The 18,790-nt window shown below is 36.5% G+C and overlaps 1 protein-coding gene across 1 annotated transcript in view; it reads left to right on the top strand.

Moving 5' to 3' along the window:
* Window positions 1-1,228: 1,228 nt before the first annotated feature.
* The window catches only part of LOC108363705 (uncharacterized), a 37,733-nt gene continuing 20,171 nt past the window's right edge, over window positions 1,229-18,790 (top strand). The window contains exons 1-2 of the mRNA XM_017617151.1: window positions 1,229-1,346; window positions 9,591-11,271. Of these exons, the coding sequence (XP_017472640.1) occupies window positions 1,229-1,346; window positions 9,591-11,271 (1,799 nt within the window). The remainder of the gene's footprint in view (window positions 1,347-9,590; window positions 11,272-18,790) is intronic.

Below are 18,790 nucleotides of genomic sequence, written 5' to 3'. Positions count from 1 at the left end.
TTGCAAAACATTTTTCGTTTCTACAAAAATAAAGCGAACACTATTAAATTGAAGAAACAGTACATGTCCAAAAACCCCGGAGGAGCACTGAAAGAATTCTGTGTTTTAAATTAGCATATTTTGAACGAATTCGGAATGTCTAAGGTGGAAAAGAACCCAACCTTTCTATAAGGAAACAATTCTAGAAAAATAATTTTCTTACACTGTATTTATGTCTTCGCCAGCAGTCATTTAAAAGCAGCTAAAGAGAACGACGACACTATTTATTAGATGGCACATTCAACGAGCCAATGTGCCAATTATTGATTATTTAATATCGGAACCGAGATCATATAAGTTAATTGATTGGTTTGGTGCGGGGGCCGCGGCATAGCGTGACGTGGTGTGCGCGCCGGTCGCGCGTCAATTGATTTTATTTCGTTTTTAAAAAGGTAATAATGTCAATTGACTTTATTTCGCACCAGGGTGGGAAGTAAAGTCAATTGACCTTATTTCCGTTGATCTTATTACCTGTTACCATGCTGGAGACTTGTATGTCGATTGGTCTCACCAGAATCCAAGGCCCTACCGTAAATGCGGCTGGATTTGGACTCTTATGGGTACCACTTGCAATATTATTTCTATACATATGTAGTTCTTCACATGTTTTGATAGTATATCCCTGCTGTCAGAGGCTCATACTTAACGTGACCAAGCGTACTTCTTTCGGGAGAAGGGTAGTTCTTTTTTGGCTCTTGTGCTTCGTACTTCGAAGTACAGTCAAATGTACTTCTTTGTGATATTTTGTACTTCAGGTCCTGTACGTATCCGATCTTCTGGACAATCATCGCATGGCCTGGGCGATAAATTCGATCAAACCATTAAAGTCGCCAACAAACAACTCTCGAGAGAAGGGCCACAACGGTTATCTTGGACTTCCGTTGATCGCCCACCTAGCTACCTGGTTCAGGTAACCTTGAGCCAGATAAAAAAGGGTGTACAGAAATCGTCCCTTAACCAAAAGTCCCACGTCATCTACATAGGCGATCACCCGGCAGCCCAATTTTTCCAGTTCCTCTAGAAGGTCGTTTATAACCGCAACCCAGAGCAGAGGAGAGAGAATATCGCTTTGCGGAGTGACCCTATTGACTCTGCTCTTAGTGCAGGCGCTCCCTCACTCCGCCGCGTTAGTTAGGCCACGAAGAAAGCTGTAGATAAGCGTTATTAGGTTAGTATCGACCACTAGAATATGAATATAATTGACTATTGCCTCTGGAGTGACATTGCTGAAGGCCCCGTTGATATCGAAGAAGGCGCCTCCTGCATAACATTTGTGCGTGAAGACTTCCTCTGGTCACTCTACCAATGTGCGCAGGGCGACCTTCACAGACCTTTCCTTGCAATAATCATGATAAGCTCTTGAAAGACAGTCACGAGTAATCGCGTTTCTTACGTCGCTGTCTATCAGTATCTCTAGCGTTTTTAGCAAAAACGAATACAAACTCATGAGCCTAAAATCCCTAAGAGAAACATAAGAGATTTTCCAGCCTTCAAGATGAACGCAACGCTGACTACCCTCCAAGCCTTGGGGATGTACCCGGTCCTCACGCAGTTCGCATAAATAGAATCCAACCAATCACACGACTTCTTCAGAGCCCTTTGTAGCTGCACAGGTTTGATGGTCAAGTAATTAGGCTTGATTCTGGATAGAAAGCTGTCGTGGATGCCTAACATTGATGAAACGGCAAGAAAGGTGTCGGTTGCCTTGTACTACTGTAGCGGAGTTATCGGTAAAAGGTGAGGTCTCCCGCCCAAAGTAATTCTTTAGCTCTATGCCACCAGATTTAAACCTTTCTTATTTCAGGGAGTCCTTGTCTGGTGAAACTCACTAGAGAAGGCTACACTTGTAAAACAGGAATTAGTGGAGCATTAGGAACCACACCCACACTGGTGCTTAACGTCATATTGAAAACGACGCCTGCGGATATTACCGACAGAATTTTCGCAGCACGAACTGCTATTTGGCTTAGGGAAACCGGGTGGCAACACTTTGGAGTTCTGGAGGGCTGCGACTTCGCCCTGAACACATAGATTATAGTGCCTCCGAAAAGGCTCCCAAAAGCTCCTTCTCTACCTATATTCTCTCAAGAGAGGACTGTGAGTGGTAATCTTCTTAACGGATGTATCAAAACTTTGAGACAGGGTTGGTGAAGGTGTATTTTGGCGGAAACCACCAAACATATTCGGGCTTGCGGACTTCTGCAGTGTCTTTCAGGTGGACATAACAGACATCAAGGAAGCGGTAGACTCACTACTAAAGGGCAGTGCGCTCGAAATCGGTGAGGGAATGCCTGACCTCTCTATCAATCACGTAGCTACTTCTTCTAGTTTAGGTGCCGGGTTACAGTGCGAACGCGTGGCTGCTGACCTGGCATTGAAAAGGCACCATTAAAACCTTATCCCCAGGTAAAGGCGAGCGCTAGACTAACACGCATTCTTCGTACTCGCGATAATGAAATTGCATACTCCACTAAATGTCTAATAAACTGAAACAGCTGCTCCTACTGTGACATAAAAAAGGAAAATAAGACGTTTCTCTGCTGCAGAAAATGTTATAATAAACTTTAAAATCATATATGTAATACTCCTATATTGGCAGTAAGAGCTAGTACCGTCCGAAAACACTACAGTACAGATATATCAATAAACACGTACGAAAGAAACGGAACACATACGTTTGTAAATAACCATGTACACGACACATTTACAAAACCGGCACTCAAGTACACAATACATTGACAAAAACAGTACTAGACTGTCTCGCTTTGATTTCGGAATGCTTACACATTGAGATGTTAGCTTACTACCAATATAGAAGTATTACATATATGTTTAAAATACTTTTTCCAGCGCAAGACACGAGTGACCCATTGTTACCCCTTAAAGGTGCCGAATTCCACATGAGAGAAATGAAAGAGGAAATTTATCTATAATTTAAAAAAAAACTAAAATTTGTTCGATTCACAAGGACGAATAGGTAATTTTGTAAGCTGATAAAATTAGGAGGACAAAATTCGAGGATTTTATCGAGTTTATATAAGTTCTTAACATATAATTTTTTCAAAACAAATATTGCGAAATTTCAAGCATGGTGCATAATGCACCAAAAAATTGAATCTGATTAAATTCCACAGAACTTCCTCTTTAATTTGATACCCATACTTCTTCTCTAAGCAGATTTCACTGTTGAAATTCATTTTTAAATTTCAGACGTCAGAGTGAAAAACTAAAAACCCAAATTTACCCAAATTTGGCCCAAAGTTTCCGAATATATTAATTTTTGTGTGTAATATTTAATATCGCACGGTGTTATATGTATAATGAGCTAGACATTTATAAAAAAATATTAATTATTAAATAAAATAAAAAATATAGCTAATATTGGTCAAGAAAAGGAATTTATATTATTGTCATCAGTGCAAACTCCAAATCCCAAAAGTCCCGGGATTATTTGCCAAGAATATCGGTATTTTCGAAACCGAAAAAAAGGCCGGCATTCCGGGATTAACATTCCCTGTCCCCGAATTGCATTTTTAAATTTAGGTAATATTAAAAAATGGTTAAATAAACAATGTGGTATTATTACACTGTACAGCACTCGGCTGGGTATTGGACCAAACCAACTTTTTTTAAGAGATTGAGTCATAAGTAAAAAAGGTAAGTTCTCCGTTTTTCGAAGTTAGCCTCCGAAATCGAAATATGGGCTTTCGAATTTCCACAATGGGCCTTTGGTAAAAAATAATTTTTAATTACTGCATGTAAAAAGCAAAAAAAAGTAAAAATACAGACGTATACCGCCTTTTGTTCCTATTTATATGGTATATAACCTTAATATTTCAGAAAATTTTGATCTTATTTTTTTAAAAGATTCATATCGTTGCAAAGGCGATTTAATCCGCTTTCTTGTGATATGCATATTTGTATACTTCGTATATAAAAATTTTAGAAAAAACGCTTAAAAGGAAAAACTACAATTTTTTTCTTTAAAAAAAAACTCACAAAAAAATTGCTAATTAGTAAGACAATTGAATGCCGTATATGTAACAGAAGTCTAAGGCATATAAAAATATAAAAACACCATGGTTTTTGAATTTTTACATAACAGGTTATTTATAAAAATTAAAGATAGTTTTCTGTTTTAATTAAATAAAGTATTCAATTGTATTACTAATTAGTAATTTTTTTGTTTAAAATATTTTTTAAAAGAAAAAATTAGTATTTTTTTCTTTTAAGTGTTTTTCTCAAATCCTTTTACACGAAGTATACAAATATGCATATCAGAAGAAAAGGGGTTCGATTGCCTTTACAACGATACCAATAGTTTAAAAATCGGTTGGTAATTTTTTGTTTAAAATATTTTTTTTTTTTTTAAAAAATAGTTATTTTTTTTTAATGTGGTTTTTCTCAAATTTTTAAGTACGAAGTATACAAATATGCTTATCACAAAAAAGGGGATTAAATCGCCTTTACAACGATACCAATTTAAAAAAAAAGCGGTTAGTATTTTTTTGTTTAAAATATTTTTTTTTTTTTTAAAAATAGTTATTTTTTTTTAATGTGGTTTTTCTCAAATTTTTAAGTACGAAGTATACAAATATGCTTATCACAAGAAAGGGGATTAAATCGCCTTTACAACGATACCAATTTAAAAAAAAGCGGTTAGTATTTTTTTGTTTAAAATATTTTTTTTTATAAAAAAAGTTATTTTTTCATTTAAGTGTGTTTTTTTATAATTTTCATTAACGAAGTATACAAATATGCATATCAGAAGAAAGGGGGTTTAATCGCCTTTACAACGATACCAATTTAAAAAAAAGCGGTTAGTATTTTTTTGTTTCAAATATTTTTTTTTATAAAAAAAGTTATTTTTTCATTTAAGTGTGTTTTTTTATAATTTTCATTAACGAAGTATACAAATATGCATATCAGAAGAAAGGGGGTTTAATCGCCTTTACAACGATACCAATTTAAAAAAAAGCGGTTAGTATTTTTTTGTTTCAAATATTTTTTTTTATAAAAAAAGTTATTTTTTCATTTAAGTGTGTTTTTTTATAATTTTCATTAACGAAGTATACAAATATGCATATCAGAAGAAAGGGGGTTTAATCGCCTTTACAACGATACCAATTTAAAAAAAAGCGGTTAGTATTTTTTTGTTTCAAATATTTTTTTTTATAAAAAAAGTTATTTTTTCATTTAAGTGTGTTTTTTTATAATTTTCATTAACGAAGTATACAAATATGCATATCAGAAGAAAGGGGGTTTAATCGCCTTTACAACGATATCAACCTTTTTAAAATCGGTTACTAACTTTTGTTTCGTCCTTTAAATGTGTTTTTTCTCAAATTTTTATATACTAAGTATACAAATATGCATATCAGAAAAAATAGGATTTAAGAGTCTTTACAACGATCCCAACTTTTTAATTTTAATAATTAGTTAGTAATTTTTTTGTTTCAAATATTTTTTTTTTTGATAAAAATAAGATATTTTTTCATTTAAATGTGTTTTTCCTAAAATTTTTATATACGAAGTATACAAATATGCATATCGATAGAAAGGGGGTTTAATCACCTTTACACCGATATAAAAATTTTAAGAATTAGTTTAAAATTGTTTGGAATATAAAGAATTAAATTTTTCGAAGACCTGAACTTTGACCCCTTATAGCACCTGTAATATAAGTTTGCATAAAAAAGATATATACCATTTAGATAAGAGCAAAAATAGGACTACGTCTATAATTTTAGATTTTTATTTATTTATATGCAATAATTAAACATAATTTTTTACCTAAGGCCCGTCAAAAATGGAGAAATTACTTTTTTACCTATGGCTCAATCTCTTTAAAAAAAAAATGGTTTGGTCTTATACCCAGAAAAAAAGTTGATTTTGCCGTGCAGTGTTATTCAAAGTCTCTGATCAAAAATTATTTATCTTCAAGAATTCTATACCATTGAAATTGTTTTATTCTTCCTTAAAAAATACATGGAAAACTTGAGCGCTGTGAGCGACCTCCAAATATTTTTTGATTTCAAAGTAAAAAACAGGGGTGTAGATCACTAATAGGTAAATCTGCCTGAAAGAAAAAACAGTTATCTAACCTTAAATGGCTTTTTAACTTTAGTTAAGTCTTTTGGAAGTTTACACTCTTCTATAATCCAAGGCTATTCATTTGAAAGGGTTCAGCTTAAACTATAACTATTAGATATATTTCCAAATTAGCTTGAAGAGTCAGCTATTTTGCTTCCTGAAACATACTAATGTTCAAAGTAAAATTTTTTTTTGAATTTCCATGCATTTCAATTTATATTTTAACGCCTCTGTACTTAATAATCATCAATTGTAGTAGAATAGTAAATCGAAAGGACATCAACTGTCACACAATGCTTATCCGTTTTGAATATATATTCTACTATGGAAGAGAAAGGAAAACCGAACAGGGGCCAGGGCTGCCAACTTGACTGAAGCAGTGCCATTTTTGGTCCTATTTTACAGCAAATGGCAATTAATTTTTCAATTTGGCATAAGTGCCAAAATGGCACTTTTCAAAAATAGTAATATTTCAATACATTTTTGTGAAATCCTTTGTGCGTACTTCTTTTTCTCAACTAAAATTTTCTAATTTCTAAAGATTATAATTATTCAACTGGTTTATCTTATTTTTTTATTATCCTCAATATGGCACCTCATAGCTAAAGATAGTTGACAGCCCTGACAGGGGTCTCAATTTGAAGCCACCCTCGAATACCCCAAGTGCGAGAAAGTATGCACAAGGAAATGAGCAAAGGAAGAGCATGGCTGAGAATAACCAATCAACCACCCACAAATACGGAAAACGGCGCTCTCGCATAGACTCATATGTATGTAACCCCAACAAGCAGCACCAGCACAGTGACAACAACGCGGCTTAAATGCGAACACGAACACACAACAAACAGCAAAGCACAACAAACCGTAAAGCATCCTGCGATGGGAGTCACGATGAGCGCACAGCGAAATAACAACACACACCCATGCAGAAATGGATAGAACCATAGCAGTGGGCTGCCGTGTTGTACGCGGGTGGATGGCGCTTAAAGCTGTATTCGTGGGTGCAATGCGGGTGGTGTGACGCAGGCAACGGCAAATACTTGTACGAGATACCACCATTCGGGCATAAAGCAAACTTCGATTTATGACCAACACATGGAAAAGTTATGCGCTAGAGCAAATGAGCGAATGCGCGTACACAAAGCATTGCGACGGCAAAGGATATAAACGGGGGCAGATGGACGGCAAGGAATCGCGCACTCAACGAGCAGGCGGACGTTAGCAACCAACGACGACAATGGGTACAGCGCGACAACAGTGACCACCCCACAACAGTGAACACCAGCGCCACCACCACCAACAAGCATAATTCAACGATTCGTTTGTTTGCGCGAAGCAGGCGGCAAATGAGCGGCGCGGTATTTGCAATGGTTCGTTGGCGAAGCGGTGCTGGACGACGGCACGGCGGATACGCGGCGCGCTGCTCGTTAGACAGCGGACGCAGCGCGAGAGCACGCGTCAAGCGGGCGGCGGACAGAGAAGCAGGCAAATAAACTTTGGCACTGACAGCAACTTTCAGGCAAGAGAAATAAAAAAGTTTTTCATTCCGACGACTGCAAAACGGCGAATGACACGAAATACCGAAAGAAAAAATTTCACAGTCATACAGTTGAAAAGCGACGACTTCAAATGATGTGAAAAAATAGTGAAAATACCAAGTAGTGATTTTATTTGAAAATAAATACAAGTGAAATTTAATGAAATATTTTAAAAGCGTTTGAGATTATTGATGATGAAAATATAAAATAGTCGTGTTTTGAAAGACGAATGCTTGCGTACGCTAACAAAGGACCTGGCTGCTAGCAGCAGGCAGGCTGGCAAGCAGGCGATGAGACAGTACTAAAGCAGTGGAGCGAAAATTTTTCCACTTCACAGCCGCAACGGGCGATGATAGATAAAATTTGATTTTATTACGGCGGCAAGGACCTCGAAAAGGAAAAAAAACGAATTCCCATCAGCAATCAGGTACGGAAATAGTGAGCCTTGGCCTGGCCAATGCTGAGCGTAGTCCGACCATAAAATGCACAGAGGAGGGGTAGAAGGTGTGCAGGGGCAGCCGCGACTACTATGTTGGTAGTGTAGAACATTTTGTCTGCTGCGCGAATTTATGGGCGTTGTTGGACGTGGAAAATGACGCGACCGTTGCTTAGTGAAATCGCAATAAATCGAGAGGAATTCAAGTGAAATGAAAGTATTTTAATAAAATCGCACCAATAAAAATTCCATATCAGAGGCAGAAAAAATCGTGAAAACGGAAGTAGGGGGTTGAGTGGGTGTTTGAGTGATCCTCATGCAGCAGCTGGTGTGCAGAGAGGTGGCATTTGCAACGGCAACGAAGACACCAAAGGCAGCACCAACACCACCAACTTTTAGGGAGTGTTCGTAAACGCGGCAGACACATGCACAGCCACAGCCACAATCATAGACATAGCCAAAGTTAGAGGCAAAACTAGAGCCACCGCAAAAGTCAGAGTAGCCACCGCGAAGGGCAGGCACATCACATCACAGCACGGCACGGCACGGCACGACGAGGCAACTCTGAACACCCTGCCTAGCTAAAGTGCGACGATTGTAGCTCGTACGCCTGCTGCGCGCCCCACGTCACGCGTCGTATTGCGCGGATCGAAGCATCGCGGGTGTAGACATACAAAACGCAAAACAACGGGCAAAATGGAATAATGCGAAAAAATTTCTGATTCACCAACAGTAGCAGAAACACAAAACCGAAGGAGTAGTATAGCGGCAGCAGCTGTAGCTGATAGATGATAAAGGAAGAAGAAGCAAGCAGCAGCAAGAGAGAGGAAACCCCAATGGCATATGAGAACGCGAACGTGCTGTGGGTGTATGTGTATGTGTGCGCGTGTTAGTGTGCGTGCGGCGTGTATTGGTATGCAATGAGCAAATTTGTGTTCTGAGGCGAAGAAGAAGAAGAGAAAGCGTATGAAAAGCAAACGTGTAGAAAACAAAAATACCAAAAGAATAAAGAACAAGTAAAAGTGAAGAACGCAAAGAGGCATTAAAATAGTACGAAAAAATACAAAAGTGCAAAGAAAAAAACTATGAAACTAGAGATGAAAGCGTGAGTGTGAGCTAGGCGGTAGTGTTAGTGGCAGTGGCAAGGGAAATAAAAGAAGAAGAAGATGCAAATTAACTTCCTGTGTGTGAAGGATACGCCGCACTCGAGCTAAACTTGGTTGGTAGTCGATTTTTTTAAGATTTTTTTCTATGCCGATGCCAACGCGCGCGTTTGTTTTTAAAGAGCGCGTCTACCTGGCGCTGGTGATAAAGTAAGGTGAATTTATTATAAGATCGCAACGCAAAAGACAGTGCCGCAGAAATTGTGCAAACTAAGCGCTTCAAAAGAGCGGCAGCAATAATCGTTGAAGTGCTTTGGTAAGCGTACGTACGCTTCGGTGCTCGCGTCGAATTTTTTTATGAAAATCGGTTCGATTAAACAGTCAAAGTGACGCGCACAAAGCGAAAAGCGTTGCCTAAAGCAACAAAGCCGGCAAAGGCGCAGTTGTCGTCACATGCCGCGACACTGCGAAGCGCGCAACGCAGCGCGGCCGATGCTGCCACCAGTGACGTATCCAAATCGAACGCCACCGATTTCAGCGCGTTCGACTTTAATGACAGCTCCGATAATTCCGATATACAAACGCGACCGCCTTCCTATCTCAGTCGCGCTCATCTGCACAACAACAACGGCAGCAGCAATGCTAGCGGCGCCGGCGGCGTAGGTGGCGGCGGAAATAACAATAACACCAGCAACAGTATTAGCAACTGCAATAGCAACAGTAACACCAACATCAGCAATAGATTAACAAATAGTAATAGTTTAGTTAACAACATCAGCAACAACAACAACGCCAGCAGCCGCGCAGCCGAAACGTCAAACAACGATGGTAGCCACAGTCATGCTACCAATGAGGCGCCCAATATCAACGGCAAAATGGAGCAGGACGACGCGGAGGACGATGACGACGAAGAAGAAAACGATCAGAATGCGGCTGTAGGGCAGCGTGCTGCTCAGACACGCGTGAATGCACAAGAAGAAGACGACGACGACGACGACGACGACGACGACGACGAAGATGAGGATGAGGATGACGAGTTGGAGAACCAGCATGACGCTGCTAATGCAAGCATGGTACAGACGCGCGCGCTTAGCAATTCATTAGCGGGGGCAGCCATCGACAACGGGAGATTTTCCGAAGCGGCAACAGCATCCACTGCAACGACGACGACCGCAGGCGCTGGCGCTACAGGCAATGCGTACAACGTCAACAGCATCAGCAATGATGATAACTGCAATAACAGCAGGCATAGTAACGCCAGCAGCAGCGCACATAACGGCAACAACAATGACAACAGCAACGCCAGCAGTGATAGCATGCTTTGTGATGGTATGCGCGACCTGGATGGCATGGATGTCGGTGACAGCCAACGCTTAATAGCCAGTACGGGTAACAACCACCACAACAACAATAACAACACTGCTGATGCGCTTCTAATGGCTGCTATTGCTAGTGCGAGCCTGAATGGCGGCGGCGCTGCGGGCGGTATATGTAACGCTATGACTACGGCGACCACAACACAGTCAAACAGCCAGTGCGCTGTAGCAGATGACGCTGCGGTAGTTGGTGCCCTCTTAGATGGCCCTTTAGGCACGAGTAGTGGCAACAATTGCAATGAACTTGCACGCAGCAGTAGCGCTAGTTTAAGCAACAACAGCTCATCTGCAACTGCGCTCGGAGGCGGCAGTGGTAGTGGTGGTGGTGGTGCGGATGCGAATAGCATCGCAGGCGGCGGCGGTGGTGGTGGTGGCGGAAACGGCAGTGTTTGTGTTGGTGTTGGTGGCGATGGTGGCGGCAGTGTTGGAATTGCGAGCGGCATGGGCGGTGAGAGCATGTGTGGCGGTGCACCTAGCGAAGCTGGCAGCGCGGCTGGCACAACGGGCTCGGGTCATAGTGAGCGCAAGAAATATCGACATCAAAATTATAGCAAAAACATTTACATTGGCACTAAGAATGCTGAAAAGTGGGAACACACGCGAACGCGGCTGCAATTCAAGAACGATGTGGAATTCGTGACGTACTTGTTGAATTTGGCTGACAACGATACGGAGCGTCTAGCTAAGTGAGTATTAAAAATTGTGTGGGATGAAGTGGAAAATGTTCGATTGACTTTGAGACAAGTTTTAATGAATTCGATTTAAAGTCGAAAGAACTTCTTAAAAAAACACACACTTCAAGCGTTGGACCTTCGGAAATTGGGGATACATTTTTGAGCTTATGAACTGAAGAACGCCTTTATTTCAATAAAAATGTATGTACACATTTGCATATTCTTTGCGATTTTTTGTACTATACCACCAACGAAGACCTCGACACAGTCGTTCTTTGGGTCAAACTTCTCGCATTCTTCATCCATTTGCATGTCGCTGTTAGCTTCCTCTGGATCGATCCAGTAGTTTCATATTCCATACAATTTTAACCCTTAAACTTCTTATGACTTTTTTATAAGGGTTTTCCGAAATGTTTTTCTTGAAATTTTTAAAGAGTTGTTTCCAAAACCTATTTTCCCAAAACATTCTTTTTTCCATAAAAGTACTTTTTTACAGAAAAATAATTTTTTTTTTCATACATCAGCCTACATTTTTTTATAATTCTCGTCGACATTTTCTTCCTTAAAAATTATTTTTACTTACATTAATTGTATGTAAACTACTTAGCACCCAAATTTTAAGACTAAGCAATTATTATTTTTGAAATTTTTATTTCAAAAAACAATTTTTTAAATTTTCTTATTTTTGGTAAATGTTTTGCAATTTGGGTATAAATACGTTTTTCCTTAAAAAAGTTTTTTTTTTTAAATTACGTTTCTCGTAACAATAATTTTTCCCCAAAAAATTTTTCATAAACTATTTTTTCTTAAACATTTTTCTAATTTTAACCAAAGTATTTGTCTCTTAAATTTCTTGATCGAAATTGTTAAATGAATATGCGGCACACTTTAACAATAGAAAATAAATATAATGCTACTACTTTTACTCTTACTTAGCCCAAAAAAATGGTTAACACTTTTTTCATATGAGCATGAATTTCTTTGGAAATAAAATGCGAAAGACCGTTCCCATCAAAATTTCAAAAAATCAACTCAATCTTTAAATTGCACTTGTTATATAAAAAAAAACGCAAAAACCGAAAAAAATATTAAANTGGGAAATACGTCTTACTTAGCCCAAAAAAATGGTTAACACTTTTTTCATATGAGCATGAATTTCTTTGGAAATAAAATGCGAAAGACCGTTCCCATCAAAATTTCAAAAAATCAACTCAATCTTTAAATTGCACTTGTTATATAAAAAAAAACGCAAAAACCGAAAAAAATATTAAAAATCAAGGCTCTTTTTTAGCCGCTTGGAATATGCACTTCATTATAAAACTGCGCACTCAAAAATTTGCTAAATATTTCGATTAATTTTGATGAAAATTTATTGNCTTTTTAAATTTTCTTATTTTTGGTAAATGTTTTGCAATTTGGGTATAAATACGTTTTTCCTTAAAAAAGTTTTTTTTTTTAATTACGTTTCTCGTAACAATAATTTTTCCCCAAAAAATTTTTCATAAACTATTTTTTCTTAAACATTTTTCTAATTTTAACCAAAGTATTTGTCTCTTAAATTTCTTGATCGAAATTGTTAAATGAATATGCGGCACACTTTAACAATAGAAAATAAATATAATGCTACTACTTTTACTCTTACTTAGCCCAAAAAAATGGTTAACACTTTTTTCATATGAGCATGAATTTCTTTGGAAATAAAATGCGAAAGACCGTTCCCATCAAAATTTCAAAAAATCAACTCAATCTTTAAATTGCACTTGTTATATAAAAAAAAACGCAAAAACCGAAAAAAATATTAAAAATCAAGGCTCTTTTTTAGCCGCTTGGAATATGCACTTCATTATAAAACTGCGCACTCAAAAATTTGCTAAATATTTCGATTAATTTTGATGAAAATTTATTGAATTTCGGTAAATTTTTTGCAAATGGGCAAATCCGAGAAGTAGTCGACCAAAAGCGCAACAAGTGCGTGCAATTCGAATTCTCTCATTTTTGTGTCAAAAAAAGCATAATACAACATATTCTTATTTCATATTTCTTTTCACATTTTTTTGAGAAATCTGATTTGTCACTCTTTTTTCTTGAAACAAAGCTCTAAATAACATTGGTTCTAAGCACTATATCTTTGAACAAAAATACAACAATATTGCTTTAAAAAAATTTATGTTTTCAACGGAAAAAAGAGTAACGTCAGTAACGTGCATATACAATTTTTTTTAAGTTAATCGAACCTTTAGTTTGCATTTATATCACATTTTGTACACTTCATTATTTTCTCTTCAAAGTATTTTTGTAGATTGTGCTCTACATGCATGACAATTTGCGCAAATCGGTTGGCTTTGATGGTCATATCAAAATCGCTTCCTTTTTCAGTAACGTCCGAACATAAATTTTGAAGACAAATACGCCGACATTAACTCAAATTCAAATTTCCATTATTTTGTTCTCATAAGTACTGCAATAAACCTTTTTAACTTATAATATTTTTGTCGGCAAAAAAGTTAAAAGAAACGTCCGCACGTAATGTCCGCAGCGCTAGGATTTGCCCATATGTAAACTTTGTTTTGGTAAAAGCTTAAACACCGATATACTTATATGTGATCATAAGTGGGCGGTGCCACGCCCATTTTCCAAAATTTTACCATAAGNTTTTTTAAATTTTCTTATTTTTGGTAAATGTTTTGCAATTTGGGTATAAATACGTTTTTCCTTAAAAAAGTTTTTTTTTTAAATTACGTTTCTCGTAACAATAATTTTTCCCCAAAAAATTTTTCATAAACTATTTTTTCTTAAACATTTTTCTAATTTTAACCAAAGTATTTGTCTCTTAAATTTCTTGATCGAAATTGTTAAATGAATATGCGGCACACTTTAACAATAGAAAATAAATATAATGCTACTACTTTTACTCTTACTTAGCCCAAAAAAATGGTTAACACTTTTTTCATATGAGCATGAATTTCTTTGGAAATAAAATGCGAAAGACCGTTCCCATCAAAATTTCAAAAAATCAACTCAATCTTTAAATTGCACTTGTTATATAAAAAAAAACGCAAAAACCGAAAAAAATATTAAAAATCAAGGCTCTTTTTTAGCCGCTTGGAATATGCACTTCATTATAAAACTGCGCACTCAAAAATTTGCTAAATATTTCGATTAATTTTGATGAAAATTTATTGAATTTCGGTAAATTTTTTGCAAATGGGCAAATCCGAGAAGTAGTCGACCAAAAGCGCAACAAGTGCGTGCAATTCAAATTCTCTCATTTTTGTGTCAAAAAAAGCATAATACAACATATTCTTATTTCATATTTCTTTTCACATTTTTTTGAGAAATCTGATTTGTCACTCTTTTTTCTTGAAACAAAGCTCTAAATAACATTGGTTCTAAGCACTATATCTTTGAACAAAAATACAACAATATTGCTTTAAAAAAATTTATGTTTTCAACGGAAAAAAGAGTAACGTCAGTAACGTGCATATACAATTTTTTTTAAGTTAATCGAACCTTTAGTTTGCATTTATATCACATTTTGTACACTTCATTATTTTCTCTTCAAAGTATTTTTGTAGATTGTGCTCTACATGCATGACAATTTGCGCAAATCGGTTGGCTTTGATGGTCATATCAAAATCGCTTCCTTTTTCAGTAACGTCCGAACATAAATTTTGAAGACAAATACGCCGACATTAACTCAAATTCAAATTTCCATTATTTTGTTCTCATAAGTACTGCAATAAACCTTTTTAACTTATAATATTTTTGTCGGCAAAAAAGTTAAAAGAAACGTCCGCACGTAATGTCCGCAGCGCTAGGATTTGCCCATATGTAAACTTTGTTTTGGTAAAAGCTTAAACACCGATATACTTATATGTGATCATAAGTGGGCGGTGCCACGCCCATTTTCCAAAATTTTACCATAAGCGTATTTCTTGGTTAAGAATTGTTGCAAGGATAAACTTTGAATAAATTAGCTTTAATATATTATATGGGTTATATGGGATGTGGGCGTGGTTATTGTCCAATTTTTTAAATTTTAGGATATTTAGTATGCTGTTCCAAGGTCAACAACTGTGCCAAGTTTGGAAGAAATTGGTGCAGCGGTTACCAAGATATACACATGTAACTATAAGTGGGCGTGGCTACGCCCATTTTCCAAAAATTTATAATATTCTTATTTTTCGTCTGAAAGTTATTGTAAATATCAATTTTGAGTGAATTATCTTCAGTAGTTACTAAAATATCGCAGTTTTCGTATTTCTGAAAATTACCGTTATATGGGAAGTGGGCGTGGTTATTGTCCAATTTTTTAAATTTTAGGATATTTAGTATGCTGTTCCAAGGTCAACAACTGTGCCAAGTTTGGAAGAAATTGGTGCAGCGGTTACCAAGATATACACATGTAACCATAAGTGGGCGTGGCTACGCCCATTTTCCAAAAATTTATAATATTCTTATTTTTCGTCTAAAAATTATTGTAAATATCAATTTTGAGTGAATTATCTTCAGTAGTTACTAAAATATCGCAGTTTTCGTATTTCTGGAAATTACCGTTATATGGGAAGTGGGCGTGGTTAAAGTCCGATTTCGCCCATTTTCAATACCAACCTACCTTGGATTAAGGGAAACCTACATACCAAATTTCGTTGAGATATCTCAATTTTTGCTCGAGTTATCGTGTACACGGACAGACGGACAGACGGACAGACGGACAGACGGACGGACAGACAGACATGGCTTAATCGATTTCTTTTTTCATCCTGATCATTTATGTATACATTTGTCTATATCTATCTCGATTCGTTTTGGCTGTTACAAACAACCGTTATGTGAACAAAATTAATATACCCTTGTGCACAAGTGCGCTCGGGTATAAAAATTTACTTGAAAATCATTGCCAATATTTAAATAAAAAATCAACTAGTAGTCACTTTTTTGAAACACTGTATATATAGTAAGTCCATTGACGTCTATGGTATCAAAGCTACACTGAGGGAAATAATGCATAGTAAAAATGAATACTTTACATTTGATTATCGTTTAAAAATGTTCGTATTTAAAAATAATATTTTCATACCAAAATTTGGCGCGCACGCATTCGAATGTTCACATCTGAGTACATACCCAGTACGACAAAACTCAACCAATTATTTACCTCAGAAAAATTAATTTATTTCTACTTAGTAGCAACTAACATCAAACTGATGTATGTTTAACAACTAACAGCCTCGTTGAAATAAACCAAATGCTTACACTTTTGAAACATATCTTTGCAAATAATTCAATATTAGTTGAAAAATGTTTCAGTATTTAATACTAAGTAATTTTAAATAGGTTGTAAAGACATCTGCAAAAGAAACATACTGACTTTGAAGTGTTTTAAGCCAAATGCATTTTAAAGTAGTTGAAATCAAATCAAGAGTTCGATCCAAAGAAGAAAGTCAGATCTTCAACTAGTTGTGGTGGGTTAAAAACTGGTTGAACATCGACATTTAAAGTAGGTTCTTTCCGTATTGGGTCTGTAAAAAGGCACTAATCGCATGCTGTGGTGTTGATTGAAATTCAGCATTTGAAAGCACATTTACATGTCTGAGCGTGCAGAGATGCGTTCTGTTACTTCTTAGCTTCCAGAAGGGCCGGGTTCGAATCCCAACAGAGACAACATGTGAAAATGATAATGTTTTTTTTTGTTTGTGTCTCGGAAATATAAAAACGCATCTGTGAAGTGAAGGACGAAAGCTTATTCAACCGAAACAGACTTTGAAGTGATTTAAGCCAAATGCATTTTAAAGTAGTTGAAGCTGTGGTGGGTTAAAAACTGGTTGAACATATATATATAAACTAGGTTCTTTCCGTACCGGGTCTGTAGTACAGACTCTGTACAAATGCACTAATCGCGTGATGTGGTGTTGATTGAAATCTAACATTTGAAAGCACATTTATATGTTTGGCTGTAGATGAGTTCTAAAAGATCCTTGCCACAATTTGTTGACTCCCAAAGGGTCAAGATTCGAGTTCCATTGCAGGCAACATGTAAATTAAATACTTTGTTGGTTTTTATCTTGATTATTCACTTCACGGATGCCTTTTCAAGGCGATTTGTTTTTATTATTTTATGTCCTTATAACAATTATATTCAACAATTTTTATTGAGCTTGAGCCCGTTTTTAATTAAAAACTTATTGTGGAAAAGAAAATACGAATTTTAATATGCGCGTAGTTGAATTGAATATGTACCACTCAACAGTACTTTCGTTGCCGTTTACAATGAGATCAAATACGTTTCTGATTGATTTTACTATTTTTTCCCCTTAGTGTATATCTAATCCAACCATTCTTATTTTCCAGTTTTTTNCTATATATAAACTAGGTTCTTTCCGTACCGGGTCTATAGTACAGACTCTGTACAAATGCACTAATCGCGTGATGTGGTGTTGATTGAAATCCAACATTTGAAAGCACATTTATATGTTTGGCTGTAAATGAGTTCTAAAAGATCCTTGCCACAATTTGTTGACTCCCAAAGGGTCAAGATTCGAGTTCCATTGCAGGCAACATGTAAATTAAATACTTTGTTGGTTTTTATCTTGATTATTCACTTCACGGATGCCTTTTCAAGGCGATTTGTTTTTATTATTTTATGTCCTTATAACAATTATATTCAACAATTTTTATTGAGCTTGAGCCCGTTTTTAATTAAAAACTTATTGTGGAAAAGAAAATACGAATTTTAATATGCGCGTAGTTGAATTGAATATGTACCACTCAACAGTACTTTCGTTGCCGTTTACAATGAGATCAAATACGTTTCTGATTGATTTTACTATTTTTTCCCCTTAGTGTATATCTAATCCAACCATTCTTATTTTCCAGTTTTTTTAGCAACAAGATCACATACTTCGTCGGTCTGATATCTACTCTAGATCATTTTCACCTGCTTAAAATTTACAGCAAATAGTTTCAGGTTAAAAAGCCAAACAGTTACCAAAATCTCAACAGCCTCTCATGGTTTTACTGGCGGCGCTGCCATTCTCGAGTTCTCGCAATGTTTAACACTTAGGGTGCTTTGGAACCCTGCCGCTCCCTTAAAGTGTGGCTGAAATCCCGGATTATAACGTAGGATTTTAATTGCAGTGTTGACAAATTCAGCTTCAACTCATTACCATTGTTGCTTTAGGGCTAGGCTAATTTCTTAATTCTACTCAACCTTCGCCTAATCTATCTTAGTAAGAATCTCGCAGCTAGCTTCCGTTTATGTGCTAACCTGCTCCAGCTTTTTGAGCAACCATACTCCTTGGTCTCACGCTTCAGCTGGTAGAGGTATTCTGCATCGCTAAGACCGTTTTTGGGTGGGCAGAAGCTTTTTGGCGCGATGGGTCACTTTTAGCCAACTAAATAAGATTTTATATTGTAAAAATTTGGATTTCATTCATTTTCACTTACATCTTCGCTTTGACATGTGTAAAGCCTTACTACATCCTGTGTCTGGCCGCCTCCCAGAGGACTTCGTTAGCGACTGAACCATTTA

This window comes from Rhagoletis zephyria, unplaced genomic scaffold, assembly GCF_001687245.7.
Source record: "Rhagoletis zephyria isolate East Lansing unplaced genomic scaffold, Rhagoletis_zephyria_1.1 Rzeph_scaffold_01342, whole genome shotgun sequence".
Classification (NCBI taxonomy): domain Eukaryota; kingdom Metazoa; phylum Arthropoda; class Insecta; order Diptera; family Tephritidae; genus Rhagoletis; species Rhagoletis zephyria.
Note: the sequence above shows the minus strand (reverse complement) of the source record. Positions and strands in the feature narration are given on the sequence as shown.